The sequence below is a fragment of the Mugil cephalus genome, chromosome 1 (genome assembly GCF_022458985.1).
Source record: "Mugil cephalus isolate CIBA_MC_2020 chromosome 1, CIBA_Mcephalus_1.1, whole genome shotgun sequence".
NCBI lineage: Eukaryota > Metazoa > Chordata > Actinopteri > Mugiliformes > Mugilidae > Mugil > Mugil cephalus.
In genome coordinates, this window is record NC_061770.1 from 10,303,702 (window position 1) to 10,320,596 (window position 16,895).

At 41.1% G+C, this 16,895-nt stretch overlaps 1 protein-coding gene across 5 annotated transcripts in view; it reads right to left on the minus strand.

The window, feature by feature from the left end:
• Nucleotides 1-1,962: 1,962 nt before the first annotated feature.
• dlgap4a (discs, large (Drosophila) homolog-associated protein 4a) overlaps nt 1,963-16,895 on the minus strand; it is a 77,265-nt gene continuing 62,332 nt past the window's right edge. For all 5 annotated transcript variants that reach the window (XM_047591849.1, XM_047591828.1, XM_047591838.1 and 2 more), the window contains 6 exons: nt 9,790-10,184; nt 9,590-9,687; nt 7,407-7,840; nt 6,158-6,249; nt 5,620-5,769; nt 1,963-5,381 (listed from right to left, as the gene is read on the minus strand). In XM_047591849.1, the coding sequence (XP_047447805.1) occupies nt 5,157-5,381; nt 5,620-5,769; nt 6,158-6,249; nt 7,407-7,840; nt 9,590-9,687; nt 9,790-10,184 (1,394 nt within the window). In that variant the 3' untranslated portion in view covers nt 1,963-5,156. The remainder of the gene's footprint in view (nt 5,382-5,619; nt 5,770-6,157; nt 6,250-7,406; nt 7,841-9,589; nt 9,688-9,789; nt 10,185-16,895) is intronic.

A 16,895-nucleotide genomic window follows, 5' to 3' on the forward strand; every position in this document is an offset into this window, starting at 1 on the left:
CGACGCCTTCTTCTTCTTCTTCGCTGTCGTCTCTGACGGTTGGCTCCTCCTCCGTGGTTTTTGACACCGGAAGCTCACTGCTGCAGTCATGGAGGTTTCCGGTTGTGTATTTCAAAATAAAGTCTGTTGGCAGCGGCTTCAGTGTACTTGACTGCACCAACTAATCAAGTAAAAATTAAATATGCTTTTTCAAGTTGGTTACTGGAATTAATATGCCCACTTTTTCAACTATAATTTTTTTATGCCTATTGTGACACACTTATATATACTATTAGGTCAATATGTATATGGCCTCTGACACATTTTTTGTGTACACAGTAGCCAATATAATATTTTATATGAATATCTGTGTAAAGTGTAAAGTTCCTGCGTTAATTGGATGTCTGTTACATCCAAACTGGTGAAAGCGTGCAGGAATTACAACCATTTTTAAACACACTCCTGTATTTCCAGGGGTCTAAGGGATCAAACATAGTGAACTACATAAATTGGCTGTAGATATTTTATAATTGTGTGATAATACTCCATTACACAACTGAAAGTAATGGTAAAAGTAATGAACATGACTAATTTAAAATGCAAATACTTACAAGTACCTTACTTTTAAAAAATGCAACATAGTTATTATTATTATTATTATTATTATTATTATTAATTCATTTGACAGGTAGGAGGTGTTAGACTGCATGTGTTTAAATAGATAGTTGTAGCTCATACATGAGCAGCAGCTTTCCGTATCTTTCGTCATGACGTTCATTCCCTATCTCTTGTTTCTACACGCTATGGTCAATGGTATGTGGACATTGCAGCCACATGATTGTTATCATCTCACAAAAATCCAGAGTATAAACACTGCTGTTACACAGTCTACAGTGCAGGGGGCGTTCCATAGCAAATGTTGTAGTCTTGGCTGCAGATATTTGCTTCTAGTGAGGCACATGCACAATAACAGGAGGAGGAATGACTGTGGAGGAAAGGCTGATGAGCAAAATCTAAATGCAAGGTAGCTGAACTTTTGTTTCAGACATTCCTTCTAAAAAACAAACAAAAAAGATCTTCACTGTTCATTTACATTTTAAGCAGGTTCTTGGTTGAGTGGTGAAACATCTTCAACACTCAAATAAGACCAGTTGCCTTCGTTTAATCTTTGTTTTTAGACATACCACGACCTGATAATGGACACGTGTCTTGGACTTTGTGACTGCATTGAACAAAAACAGAGACTGTTCTGAAAGATCTTAAAATACAGTCACTTAAGAAAAGAAGTAGTGAAAACTACAAGAGTTTAAATACTACGGCACCGAAGACTGCACTGACAGGCTATGTTTTGATTTTTGTATATGCACCAACGACCTAAAATATCAATAAGAAAACAAGTAAATGTTTACTGGGTTACAGACCCTGCATGTCCAGTCGTTCCACACCACATGGTTTTCGTGTTGCGCGTGATGACATTGTCATGCTGAAATAGGAAACAAAAAGCTCCTAAAAAATATTGGATTCCTTACTTTAGTCCGTCATAAGAGACCTAAAATAACATCAGCGTGTATTAAACACACACATACAGTACATGCACATATGGTATCCACATTAGCCATCCAGTGGGTGTCTTCATTCTCCCTCTGTTATGTTTCTTATTGCTAGGATGAGGATTCTTTTCTACAACTGCATAGTAAGGTGGACCATATGATGTTTTTACTGACCCTTGTTTTATTTTAAGTTAAAAACATCTGGGCAAAACAATAATTAATTTAAAAAAAAAAAAGGCTTCGGGATCACATAGAGATGTCTTCTACACACTATTTTTCTGCTGCAAATCCATGAACAACATATTAAATAGAGTTGAGGTAATTTGTTTAAACATACACCCAAGGAAAAACATACATGCATATCAAAATAGAGCGGCATCCCCTGTTTAATTCTACAGCTTATTGAAATACAGAAAATATGCCACAGAACTCATTGCAGTCACAAGTGTTTATTCTCATAAAAGAAACTAGCCTCACAGTGTCTAACTAATACACCATAACATTAAACAACCCTTCGTCTGTAAGATATGTGCTTATTTTGTAAAATAATGTTTATCAGTACAAGATAATCTGGAACTACTTAGTTTTTGCTCATTTTCCTAGCTGGATCTCTGAGAGGATAGCGGACACGTGGCCACTTGGGCAAGGTCAGAACAGACTAATGATTTTGAGACCGTGTTTCTGTCCACCCAGCACACCCAAAGACCCAGTATTCACTCCAAAGATTTTCAAGGCGACTGTGTCTGACAATTCTGTAAATTCTTGCAACCTCTCAGCAGGAGAACTTTGCTTCATCGACGCGGCGGCTCGAGTACCACATCCACATGATCTGGCTCCAGAGTTGCGCGCTCTAGTCATCGTTTGTCCATTTTGTAGCCCTTTGAAACTCAGGAAGTACTGGTAAACAAACTGTCTGAAGGTCCCTGATCAGGTCTTGCTCTCTTTAGAAGTTCACTTATGCAGGCAAATAAAGGGATCCGCCTCTCAAAGGATGCTCTATGAAAAAGGAACTTTCCACCATTTGCCACAATTCCAAGCTCGCACATACCCTGAATGCCTCACACAGATTAAAAAGCTTCAGATCATTTGCAAGACCCATTTAAAGGAATACTGAAAATTCACCGGCAAGGATCTTTGTATCTTTTTTTTTTTTTTTTTTAAAGTAGGAAGGCCATGCTTTTAGAGATTACACAGTAACAGTAAGAGATCTAGTCTACTGCTTATGATTCATTTGCATGTAATATTAACTCAGCAGCTAATATTACCACCGTGTCATGAATGAGTGCATTAAAACAACGCAGCAAGAATGATGACCAGGACATGTAGCAAAGGGATGTTTAATGATTTCTTTGGACAATGAAATGCACATGTCCATTGTTGATGCAATACAAATAAGAGAATAAGAAAATCAACAACGCAGTGTTGTGTCAGCATTCCCAGTCCAACTCCATATCTGGTTTGATGAAACTAAACTAAATGACTCAAAATGGAGCAGAAGATGGTGTCTGGAGTGTCACACAAGGACTGACCAGTAGGGGGAGAGCCAGCTCTTACTTAAAATTAAAAAAAAAAAAAAAAAAAAGACCACAAAAAAAAAAACAACAACTAAGAAATCAACCTACACACCTACACTTGTGCATGATTATCTACTATGCCATGTTCCACTCATGTACCCTTGGCACTCGTGTTTCCAAGTTCCTGTTTTGGAAACTTGGAAAATATCCCAGTCCCATCATCAAAGTGTCATGAGTTAACACAGACAAGGCATAGTGCAGCTGGAGTGAGATGCAAGCACAAACTTAGCTAGGAGTCCGCACACAGGCAGCTGAGTCCACGCGCAGATTAAACAAAATAACCACTTTAAATAAAAGCTTCATCCAATGAGACTAAAACGGTATGATCGCTGCCATCTTGGCACAACGCGCAATCCCTCGCAAGCACCATTAATTATTAGAATTACACAAGTCAAGACAAGTTTGTGTTGACCTAATTTCCAATGACGGTCACAAAATGTGTAAAAATTAAAATGACATTAAAATTTAAATAAAAAATTAAGTACCACAGTTCTTGATTCTTCATAAGACGAGGGTGGGAGTCTAAGCTGCTAGAAAGCGGAAAGAAGGAAACCGATTTTAGAAGTCACGTTAATCCTGCTGCAACAAATCTCACCAAACCCTACTTTTCTCCCCTAAGTGGGAGTCATATGGAATATTTGGCAAAGGTTTTCTGCATTTGGCCAATTCGTGAGCGGTTATATAATAAATATGTCATCAATAGTGGTTTTTACTGTTCAACCTGAGGTTTGTCATTTCAAGGAAAGATCACAGAGGAAATAAACATTCATCCTTCATGCTAAGAAAGTCCCACTGGAAACGTTAGTTAAATAATTTAAGACCGGGTACCTACTGCATTGCTCGCGCTTATGTTTTTTATTATTGCTATGCTATTCCATTTCCTTTCCATTAGCAAGTAAACCCCCACCCTATCACACACCGGTTGAATGGGAATGCCGCATCAAGTGGTGAATGTCTTGGTCCCCTACATCACAGGAGGATGCAGTGAAAGTCAGAATGGTCAGGAAAACAAATGGTGGGCGAACTTGATCTGAGGTGAATGGAAAGTGCAGTGATCAAGTCAACACGAGCTGTAAATGCATACATTACATACATTCCACTAAAGCTCACTGGCTGGCCAGTCATTCCTCTCAAACCTTTGCAAAAACAAACCAAATGTAAGACTTCAACAGTGGGTAATAGGCTGTGTAGTGAATGTCTGTGAAAAAGAGAGGAGGATAGAGAGGTGGAGTGAATGATTGCATCAAGTGCTAATATATCATGACAGTAAATGTACTCGATCTATAAAAAACTACCTTGGTACTGAACACTGACCTCTTTCTAACAAATAATCTGGTATACAACATTTACAAAATGAACATTGTAATAGTGTGATATTTATAATATATATGCTACTGCCTTCCTCTGGTTCTCTGCATTTTAAACCTCTGAGTACATTAACGCCATCTTACTTTTTTTCCTTTTTTTTTTTTGTTTTACACAGTAAAGTGTACACACCACACCCAACGAGTGGCAGCCTAATACAAAGAGAGAACAGGAAGACTCTGTGGACAGCGAGTACACCTGCATGTGTGTCCTGAGTGTGTGTGGATGGTAGCTCAGCTCGTAAACCAGGCAGCCACAACTTGCCGGTAGACTCAGCAGTGAAGGGAGTTTAAAGAGAGTAAACTTCTAGGATACCAAGATTCTTCAGCTCACAAGGTACAGAATGTCCTTATCCAAGATACTTGCACAATTAAGACAGTCTTGAAATACTTTAGGAGATAATAATTATTATAATGTCAATAATAACAATAATAATAATAATAACAATAATAGTATTAAACATCTGTCCAGGTTGTTTCTGTTCCACAGCAGCAGGTTGATGAACTGCATTATTCTGGGTTACTGCGGTGCCCAGTGATCCCAACGTGTCTCGTGTCATCAGCTGTGCTGCTGTGAGGGATCAACCTCTGTGCATCCGTTTCTCTGTGTTCGTCTCAGGTTTGTGTTTGTGTCAATGAATGTCTGATGAGCGTCAGGATTATTCTCTGTGATCGGTGCTGGTTTGCTCTCAGAGGCGAGTCTGGGCCTCTGGGACGTAGATTTCGATGCTGTCAGCACTTTCCGTGGCGGAGTTTTGCCGCACTGATGCTGCCCTCTTCGCTGCCATCAACCGCTTTCTGGCTTCTTGCCGCTGCTTGTCCACAGCAGAGTCTACGCTCCGGTCCTTCCCTGCTGACAGCCGGGGCTTTGACTGCTTCTTTGGCACAGATGATGGAAGCTGCTTATTTTCATCCTGAAGAAATTATGTCAAGAGAGAAGAGGAGCAAAGCACAGCGTGAAGACACATCCAGCAGTGTTCACACAGTGCCACTTATAAGCCATTTTGATTCATCAACACCTTTATGCTTGTATATAGGGCAGAATATTTTCAAAATGAATCCAGACAGACATTATTGGTTAGTGATTTGTCATTAAATGTAGGTTTCATTTGGACTAAATTCTAATTAAATTCATTTGGCAACACACGTCACCTTCTCTGACTTCTCAGGAAGTTGCCAGTTGTTGGCTTTCAGCTGGTAGAGCTCATCAAACTTCATGCTGATGTCTTCTATTGAGAGTTGTAGCAGATCCCAGAACCCAGCGAGGTCCTGCGCTGTTGGCCGTGGGTTGGCGTTTAAGTTCTAGTGGAAGCAAATTGGGATAGTACAAAGTGATAAATGAATAGACACACACGCACCTCCGTTCCAACAAATGCATCTGACATAATAAAACTTCAGAGAAGTTTCAACAATGTTAGACTTCTTGTAAAACACAATGTCACATATTGAGTCAAGTGGGCCAAGTGAACGTCCATCATGGTGGAAGGGGCATTTATATTTCTGCTTGAAAGGATAATTTCCTCTCTGTAACTTAATGAAACTATTTCTGCTTGTTAGTTTGTGTAGGATAAATGATGTTGGCACAAAGAAGACAAAAGTAAATGGATCAGTAAGGACAAAAACAGTCAGCTGAGCAGAGTGAACTGTAGAGACAGAGAGAGATTCGGCTGGAAGCAATGAAGCCACTTACCAGGTTCTCATTACAGAGCCCTCTGAACTGCTCAAACTTCTGTGATATGAGGAGCTGAGCGCTGCCTACTGCACTGCGGATCGTCCCCAAGACTACAACAGAGAGAGAGACCATCAACAACCTGATAAAAGTTTGACATGACAGCATGGAGGAGTTAGAGAGCTACATCTAGGAGGGCTGACTATGCAGAATTTATTCCTGTTGTCTAGCGATTAAATATGTATACTAACATTTAACATTCTGTAACATTAAACAGGTGACTCTTTTTACAGCTTTTTTCCACCTAATATTTGCATGTAAATGGAAATTCATAATTCAGGTCCTCAGAGAGGAGGAGGAGGAGGAGGAGGAGGGACGATGATCTGAAGGAGCTTTAACTGCTACTCTGCTTCTAGCTCATCCATATTTAAGACACTGCAGAGATTGATCTGCCTAAAAGCCTGAGTGGTATTCTGGGAGATGAAAAAGTGAAATGACTGTGGCTGCTCTATTACGGCAAAAATAAACCTTATCTCCACTCTTATGAGCTGCATCACTGTGGGTCAATAGCAGTAATGAGTGTTTGTCTCCCAGTCTATGGTCAACAAAGAAGAAAGCTGACCTAGTCCCCATGTCTAAACTTCAGACGCATCAATTCATGACATCTACTGTGCTTTATCATGGCTGTGTCTCTTTTTATGTCTTTCTTCTGACTGTTGTTGAGAAGCACATTGTGATGTCCGATCTACAAAAAGCTACTGGACCCATTTCACTTATTTCCTTGAAAGTTTCCCACTCTGGGATGAATTAAAGGATTATCTTATCTGTTATCTTTTTGTGGACTTCATATGAAAATAAAGTTATTTTAAGAAATAAAATAATACTACATTTACATTTTCAGTTGCTTCATACGTAACAGGCAGACTAGTTAAAGTAAATACATACTTCCGAAATTAGTCGTCTCAAATCCCATCTCACTAAAGTAACATAATAAAGATTGTACACATACAAAACTGTTGTAGCATTTATGTGACCCATAATCCATTTTACCACTGAGTGATATGAGTGACACAGAGAGCACTGATCTGTATGGGTGCATGGGAGTGAAAGGCATAATAAGATCATATCCAGCTAGGATTTGCATGTTGCCTGGGAAAACTGAAATGCACTGCAATGACCTTTGTGACAAATCTAACAGACACGTCTTTATATACCTAGTTTGAATTTTAATTGGGCACAAGATCCATGGCAAAAGTGAATGGGCGCTTACCCTCCTCTGAGAGCTTGTTGTCTTTGGTCTCCTGATCCATCTGTTGACACCAGCCCTCCATGCGGCCCGTTTCTGCCTGTAGCAGCTTCAGAAACCAGTTCCCGTCTCGGAGACAAGCCGGCGTGCCGGACTGAGTAGCATCTCCCTGGGAGCTGCAGTTTCCGGATTCGAGGCTGGGGTCCGGCGGCGGCAGCGAGGACGGGTCTAAAGCTGGGTCCAGAGTCTCTGGAGGTGAGGTGGATATCCTGGATGAGGCTGAGGTGTGTTTAAGGGGCTGCTGTTCCATGGCTTTGTCCTGTCCGTTTGGTGCAGTGGCGTTCGCTGTCTGACTGTTGCAGTTGGCTGTGTTGTTTTCTGTAGCTGTGGAATCCTGGGGCTCCTGAGGCTCAGTCATTGTATTTTGTCTGGAGGCCATGCTGCTGTCCCGGCTGAGGCTGCAGAGACACGCATAACCAAAAGCTTGTGACACGCAAAAAAACAACAAGATAACAAGGAACAGGGCAAATACTTTACAGACTAAAGTTTGAGGTGAGCGAGTTTAACTGACAGGTAGGGCTGGGCGGTATACCCGTTCAAACCAAATTCTGTCTTTTTTTTTCTCTGAATGATGATGAATATTTAATATACTGGCATACCGGTGTACTTGCTTACGCAGCGTTCAGAACGCTGTGCCGCGAGACACTGTTTCTGACTGGACCATTTTCAATGTAGCGCTTCTGAACACGCATGGTGCGACTGTGTCACTGCAAAGGGTGGTGAAAAATGGAAAGGTCCGAGAAATGAGGCAGCAGAACGCGAGAGGACTTATATGCTGTGTCGGGTATTTTTAGGGATTTTTAGGGTGACCAGACGTCCCCAATTTCAGGGGACAGTCACCGTTCTGGATGACCTGTCCCTGAAAATGAATTTTTATGAATGAGGGAAAAAAAAAGTTGCACGCAGACTACAATTATTACGGTAGCTGGTCGCGCTGCTATTGACGTTCCAACATTACAGACCTAGTATTTTCAATATGTTTAAATGTTAATAAATATCTCAAAATAAATGACACTGTAAAAATAAATAAATAAATACCATGGTACCATCAGAATTTTGAAAAATACTGTGATACACATTTTTGGTCATACTGCCCAGCCCTATTGACAGGACCTCGTGGCAGCTGGCTCTGCATTATCATTTACTGCCAAGAAGCACAGAGGATGTAGCAGTAAATTAGCAATAAACCAGGTATACAGCATAAAAGCTTAACGGACCGCTGGTTTCCAAGATAATGAGCAGTAGAAAAAGAAGCAGGCTGTCAAACAAACGTGATTAAAGGAAATTACAGTGCTCTGCAAAAGTTAAATGGCCAGTTTCTCACTATGTTCAGCTCGCTACAGTCAAAACAAGAGTAAAAGGAAATCAATCAGAGTCCTCTGCTGCTGTGCTGCTGCCAGGCTGACTGCTCAATGACCTCAGCCACTCACTGCAGATGCAGCAGCAACAGGGATGAAATAATGATGAGAATGTGCTGTTATGGAGGGAAAATGCAGACAAAGAAGTCCTGGCAGTGGTCAAATTACTATTATTTTCCTGCACTGTCAACATAGTGTATATTTTTACATAGAAAATATATATATGCTTACATTTTCAGCATTTATTTAACCAGCAAAATACGGCTAACAGCCTTGCTCTCTTTCCATTCGCACTAGCACAGTTAAATCTGGAAGCTGCTCCCTTCAACCACAGACTGACCTTCCAACCACTGAACACACTGGAGCAGTTGGAGTTTGAGGCCTTTCTCAGGGGCACCTCAGTGTGGCTTATGCACTACTCTTTCCCTTTCCCTAAAAAGACTTATACTTGTGTAACCTTTAAGACACTAGTGCCTCTTTCAGACTAAATTCTTGGCCTTCAGTCATGATGTCTGAACCCTCACCTATCGCAGATCAATAAAACCTTTCTTATCTTATCCCTCCTATCGACACTTATGTAGCAACGTGTATACAGGTTTGAGACAGAGGTCTTTGTAGTTTTTTTAAAGACCCCGTTTGAAAATAAACTATTAAAACTCTGCAAAAAAACAACAATACTAACGAAGCCATTACAACATGTACAAGTTAATATATTCTCTTCTAAAATAATATTTCTGATCGACTACATCTTGTCTGTGCAACAAGCTTGTGAAGGCTGTTTATACTTACGGCCTGCCGTTCTCAACTTGAACTCCAATCGACTGAAACTTTAAAGGGGTAGCCAGTGGTAGTGGTTCCTCTCTTGGAATCGGCAAAACGCAATCCACCTGAAGAAACGTGCAAAAGGGAATGTTAAACGCAACTGTACGAGTGGCTTTAGTCTTTTTACTGCACGATCATGTCTCAATATTGAAAGAAAAAAAACCTACTTGAATTCCAATAGAGGACAGTTTCCTCTTGGGGGCGGTTGGGGGCGGCTCTAGGGTGATACCAATGCTCACGGTTTCATGATGGGGTTGAGTAGATGTGGAAGTGGTGGTGGTGGGAGGGAGCTCACGAGGGGCTGGAACAGGAGGTATGGGGCCTGCAGCAGGTGCAGGGAGCAGTGGGCGCTGGGTGCCCTTAGCCAGGCTGCCCGTGCGTAAGCTACAGAGGCTGTCTGAGGAATTGCTGCGCCCCGACTGGCTGTTGGCCTCGCTGCCGCGGTCCTGCTGGTCAAGGTATGTGTCTTGGGCCGACTCTGTGCTGCTCTGCAACGTCACTGAGATGAGGGGCTTAGAGGTGGTCCGCGGTGGGACTGGAGGAGGAGCCTTCCTATTGCTGACTGTTGACAGAAGGAGACACCAAACAAAAGAACACAAGGACTTGGAATGAGAAATGTGTTCGTCATCACTTTCAACATCAGAAACAAAACAAGCAAGAGTAACATTGAACCATGCTAACGCACTTAAGCAAACTGCTCCCAGTGCAGTGCCAAATCATAACACCATTAACAAGCCCTATCTGTAAAACGTATCTGTACTTTGCCCTTATTGCTGCCTGCATCAGGCTGCACTCAAAGCAACCTGTGTGCTTCCTGTAACGTATTGTTGCTAGTGGTTGTTTTCCATTGACGTCAGTGTGTCTCTAGAGATCTCCCTTTACATGCCACACCTTCATAGTCCTCTTGCTCTGGGGACTGTCAGAGAGGACAACTCTGGCTTCTCTGCTGATAGCTCTCTTCAATGTAACAGTTCCAGGAAGTATGGATCCACAGAAACTTAACTGGGGGCCTGTTGTTCCCTTTGCATGTACCTGTTTCTATTTTCAGTACGTGCTGTGAAGATTATTCAAAGAAATATAGTCATTCCATTGTTATTATTATTGTTGCAAGTGACGACCTTGTGTCTGGTGGTATTTCAGAATAAGAACATAAAATATTTCTCATGCTCATTTCCTTGTGCGCTCAATTTGTTTACTTTGTGTGACCAATTAGTAACATTTAACCTTTTAACTTTGCACACTCAACTCAAATCGTTTTTTTAAAAGTAACTTTTTGCCAGCTGTAAGTGTTTAATTCAAAAAGAATTTTTTTTTTAAAATTTTTATTTTTTTTGTAGAGACACCAGTGACCATAGAGCAACTTTATATGAAGGTTTCATATTCTGGGACTCAACAGAAACTGTAATGAGGCCTGAAAGTGGTTATCACTGAGCAAATACAATCTGAGTCAGAGAGCAGGAATGGGACCAGTGCCTCGTTCTCCTTCACAAATGTGACTGCAGGGTTGTGGTGACGATACAGAGCGAACTACAGACCAAAGGCATGAGAAACAGGAAAAACCGCAGGCTTTCTTCGAGAATTGAGGGAAGAGATGCTAAACTGCATGCTAATCTGCAACATATGGTTGAAAATGCTGCAAAACACACAGTAGCAAATACTTCTGCCAAATTACAGCATTCCCAGACACATGGACGGATGAAAGATATCTTTAAAATTAGCTGCCCAAGTAATTCCTGGCTCCCCACTTTGGATCAATAATGAAAATATAGTGTTTATTTTCTCCGGTAGTGGTTTCAATCTAAATAGCAACCTAACACCCTGTAATTCTGAGGGCACTGCACTTCCATCATCGGCCAGTGACTCACAGCACCAGCAAAGCCTTCATTAAATCCCACCAACATACACAAACATGGCTGTGGAATCCACAGCATACTTTATGTGTCGCTCATGCACCCCTGGCCTGGAGTCACACTCTCGCCTCACTAAACATCTTCGAGAACAAAAGAGAGTGTTTATTCCCAGAGAAAGAGCCACTTCTTGCAGCACTCATAGCACAGATGCATGACATTCCCAAAGTCAATTAATGTGTCTTGTTAAATCCTCTCAACACATGCCTCCGCTGCATTTGTTGTGTCTACGAGGCTGCTCTGTGTCTCCTGTGCACACACACAGAGCTATGAAGATGATCTCGAGCCAAATATCTGTCAACAGTTAATCACACGTGTGCAATTCTCCCTTTGCTCTACAATACCACAATTTATGAACAATGGCAACCGCAAATAGGTTAATACCATTTACGAACATTCAGCCATAGTGAAGTGGGCTAATTGCAGATTAGTCACACTTTGCAAAGAGCACAATCTGTTTCGCTGTTCTATTGCAATATGTGGTGTGAACTCCCTATCTAAGGGCATAGAGCCAAGAGGGGATTAGGAGATAGATGAGCTTCCCAGACCCTGGACCACTGGGTCAGTGCCTGCTGAGCACTCTACTTTTACTTCTTCAAACACTTACGGACATCTTAGCTTCAATTATCATACTTCCCTTCATCACAATCAAGCTCTAAGCAGTGAACGAATGGACAAACAGTCCACTGCATAGTTGGTCAAACTGAAAGTAAAGTGGCTGTAGTATCTGGGCTTGTGATGTCAATATAAGTTTAACATATAGGGAAACATTTTTTAACCAATTTTTAGGCAAAGCAAGCAGATGAAAACGGCTACTTGTATAAATATCCGGAATATTTCCAGCAGACATGGCCTTTTGGCAAAAAATTCCAATATTCTTTATGTTTTTTGGGTTTGGTCTCAAACAACAGAAACATTAAGCTCATTAACAGCTGAATTCTCCACAATGTGGAACTGCAGATATAATGTGTACTTCAAGAACGAGGAGCAACACATTTCACAATTTCACGTAATACACTATTATAACAATATTTCATTTTTTTTATATTCAATGATTTACAGTGAAGAAAGATCCCACTAATAATGTAAATAATGTTGACCTCTTAAAAAAACAATGGACTGATTTTAGTTCATTTTTTTTTTAATGTATTTACTTTTGCATTCATAGTCCAACCATTGATGGAGAAAATGCCAGAAGAATGTGACTGAGAAATCCCATTGACATGTTGACGAGTTATGTGGACAGCAGCTGCAGCTGTCTATAAGCTCTCAGGGGCACAAAGGAGGTCTGCTGCTCTGAAAACAATTAAGATCAATTTCAGTGTTGTCAACACCACTATGATCATCAAATAATAACTAAATTGCTTCACTTATGAAAGCTATGCAGTCTCTGACCCATAATATCCTCTAGTTCCATCAGCAGGTCTGTCTGAAGGCTATCAGATGACCACTAATGGATCCTCCACACCAGGCTAAAACTTTAGTACAGGACTGACTATATTTGCTGCCGTGTACCATTGCCATTAGTTGTGTTTTTATAAAAAGGCACACATAGTTTCTTTTTCCATTTTGGGTGACACAGTTTGATGTCCTGTTTTGGGATTTAATTTTTTGATTACTCTGGAGTTATTTAACTTACAGTCCAGCCTGTTAATTAGGTAACAGAATGAACATCGAGGGGAGACGGTGTAGTTCCACTTCTACTGAAGCGCCTGAAGAAAGCCCTATATACATAAAAGCAAAGCACACGGTGTAGCTCAGTGAGGATGAACCTCTGAGGAACTCTGGGTATGAGCCAAGTATCATGAAAAGAGGCAGTAGCAGAAGCTCTGACCAAGATTAGCCAGCATTACTGCACAGCAGGCTGAGAGTCATAATGAACTATTGGGACACATGACCGACACACAGAGCAAACGACGGCATCAATGGGCAAAGTGTTGCCTATTTAAATGTCCCCAAAAAGCTGGCCACTGCTCGGTTATCTGGAAAAATAGGCATTCAATTCACATTGTGTCTTAGCATGTGAATCAGCCCCATGGTCATCATATTCAAATGACTGATGTGTTTGCATTGCGTGGGAAAACTGTTGGAATTTTAAATATATTTACACAGGGATTTTGCATCCAAAAGATCTTAAATGTAATAACAGAAGCAAAGAAAGCTTAATAAAAAAAACAGTTCGGTCAAGCCAGTTAATGGCAGTGTAAAGTTGCTGCCCTATATTTTATGGATTAAATGGTGTTTTCACCAATGCATAATGAATAAAAACAACAAGTTCTTAGGTGTGAGGTAAGAGACAGCAAACACCTGGGCAGGGCAGACAGACTTAAGGACAGAGAGAGCTGTCTGTTGAGACAGAAAATATGCGGCCTTTAGCCAGTATTGCTGACAACAGGAAAAAAATCGTTGACAGCTTACACAACACAGAGACTGAGTGTGAGAAAACCAACAAATACATAATGTAAACAAACAGTGATGGTTGTTTTCTGTTGACCTGTTCTACATGGCTCTGGCTAGTAATACAAACGTAAATGTAATAGTCTATAGAGAGAAAGAAGAACTTGCCTTGAGAACAGCCATTCAGATTGAGACAAAAATCCAATAATTTAGTGAAACCTTTACAGTGCTGGAGACTTGTTTTGTGCATTCTCATGTGCGGCATAGTCTGATATATAAGACCGCCTGCTGTTCCTCATCTGACTTCTTGGACTGGGGCAGTCTGGGTTAGCGCTTAATCAGCTAATGTAAAGACACATGCCACGTGTCTCTGAGGTCAAATGTTCCAGGATGCGAAAATCCCCCCAAAAATATCCGCAAGTGCCACAGCTTAAATAATGCTGGAAATATTCATGCTAATGGTTGTCAGTGTCTGATGTACAGAATATGTTTTAGACATAATCCTGGCTAGAAACTACACTGACGTCTGACAACAAAATACATAATTTAACAGTCAAATTACCTGGTGATTACACGAAAAAAGAAAGCTTAAACAAACGTAGCAGGACTTATTTGAGGTTTCTTGAGGGGGTTTCATTCACGTGACTTCTGAACAGTTCCATTTGCCTTCCAAGACCTGGATGGCTGATAATCTGAACAGATAACCGAGCAATAAGTAAGAAAACACTGAAAAAATATCCGTCCTAAATTTCGTGACCCTCAAGATGACGCCATCAAATTGTGTTTTATCCAACTAAAACAGAAAGTCAGCAAATAGAGGTGGAATATTTTAATGTTTTTCTCTTTTTAAGCTCTAAAATAAATTACCAAACCAAAAAATACAATTACAATCTATCTAACTTGGTGTAACAGACTAAACATGCTTTTCAGTATGGATTAATATCTTAACTTGATGTTATATGAAGTATATTTTTTCAAACAACTTTGCAACAAAGTTCTCAAATAAAGGCCAGCTATTAGTGCAGGAAATGGATTGGCCTTTACTTTTCTGTCGAACTATGTTCAGAAACATCCATCATTAGGAGGCATGTCTGCTGTTAAGCTGCAGTTGCTTCGCCCATTTAGTCAAGAGATTACCTCATCAATGAGTATGAGAGGAAGAGTGTATAACACTGATGACTCACAGTCTATTCACGGTGATACACTGACACTACCACATCTTGTGTAATGTAGTTCTAAATACAATGAAAACGCCTTGTTGCTACAGTGAGTCGCCAGTGAATTAGTTAACACAAAGCACCTGTCACAAAGTCTCTTTAAAGCCATTTCTAACTTGATACTCTTCCAGCCAATATAAACACCAGCGTCGGTGCACACAGAAAACGGATGTAGATAATATTGCTGTGGTTGTGATGCGACAGTCCTTTTGTGTGCACATCCTTCTTGTGTCAGGTGGTCCTTATAAAAGCCTAGTAAAGTATCCTAACTGCAAAGCACTACAAAGTGCAGCAGGAAGCTGATAAATTATTGATCATGTCCTCAGGTTTTAGCACATGGCAGATGAATAAAAATGGCACATGAAACTGTAGACCAAAATAGCCACTGCTGTTTTGTCAGATGAGGTTAGGGGGTTAGAAGGTAGATGAACAGGAACTAACCACATCAACGCATGACATTTAAAAAAGAAATATGTATAAAATATAAAAAAGAAGTACCTTGCTTACTTATATTAGCAAGATATAAGCAATGAAAACAACACTTTGAACTTGAACCGAAGGAAAAGTCTGATAAAAGACCTTTGGAAGGCTCAGATTTGATTGCATTTAGAATAATAAATGACGTGAACGTGATTCATTGCTAACTTCATGCCTCTGGACACGCATCACTGTCACATGTTCGGTCTGGGAAAAGAGAGCACAGTTACCTGACTTCTTCTAACCCATGATGTTAATCCAAAAAAAAAAAAAAAAAAAAAAAAAACACCACCAAGTGAATTGATTACCCAGTCAGTTCAATTTGAAGCATTTAACGCAGATATTTTGAGATAATTTCCCCATTTGAATGAATGATAGGGTTTGGGTTAGGGGTTAGGACAAACCTCTCTAAATAAGCTGATTTGGCAAATTAAGATCGGATTTTAACTTAATGCTTTAGCCGATGTCAGCTATCTGTTTGGTTAGCCAAACTAGCCCCGGCATCGAGGTTGTAGACGCCTCTGCTACTGTTAGCTTGTGCTACTACTAGCCAGTAGACCAGTAGACGCTCACACGGGGCTTTTGACGCTCAGTAGCCCCAGGCGTCATGTAGTTGATACGAGGGCAGCAACAAAGAGGCTGCTTTCCGCCTCATTGCCACCACGCAATCGCCATCATCAGCAGCAGCCACGCTACTACCCACCAGCCTCGCATGCTGCCCAGAGACAGTCTGCATTAGGTTTCATCCTCTTTCTTCATCCACGTTAGCTAGCAGCTAGTCAACCCACCACACCGTTAACGTTAGCACCCCTTAGCCTACTGTTGCTAGCGCTCCGACAACAACTGACAGTCAGTCAGCACATTGACGTTTAGCCGGGGGGGAAGCGATAAAAAAAAGCCTTACTGTGTCACGGGTGACTCGAAAGTCCTTATTTTCCGCTCATTCATGAAGCGCAGACAAGATGCAGACGGACTACTGTGTCCTGCCGTAAGAAACACAACGACGCCGTGAAGAAAAGATTTGTAGTACACGCCCTTGACGACGAGGATTGGAAGTCCACGTTTTCTCCGTAACAGACCCTCTGCTCTCTGATTGGACAGCTCTGGGCCTCGAGCTCACCGAGCTCGCCGGTGATTGGTTTAAGTCTAAGTATTACGTTGTCGGTGAATGTGTCACGGTAGGTGCGTTTCATTTCGTCTGTGGCGCCGCGGGAACAGACTCGGGTCTAGACATAAAAAGCACCACACCTCCAGACTACTGTGACTGATCTGCTG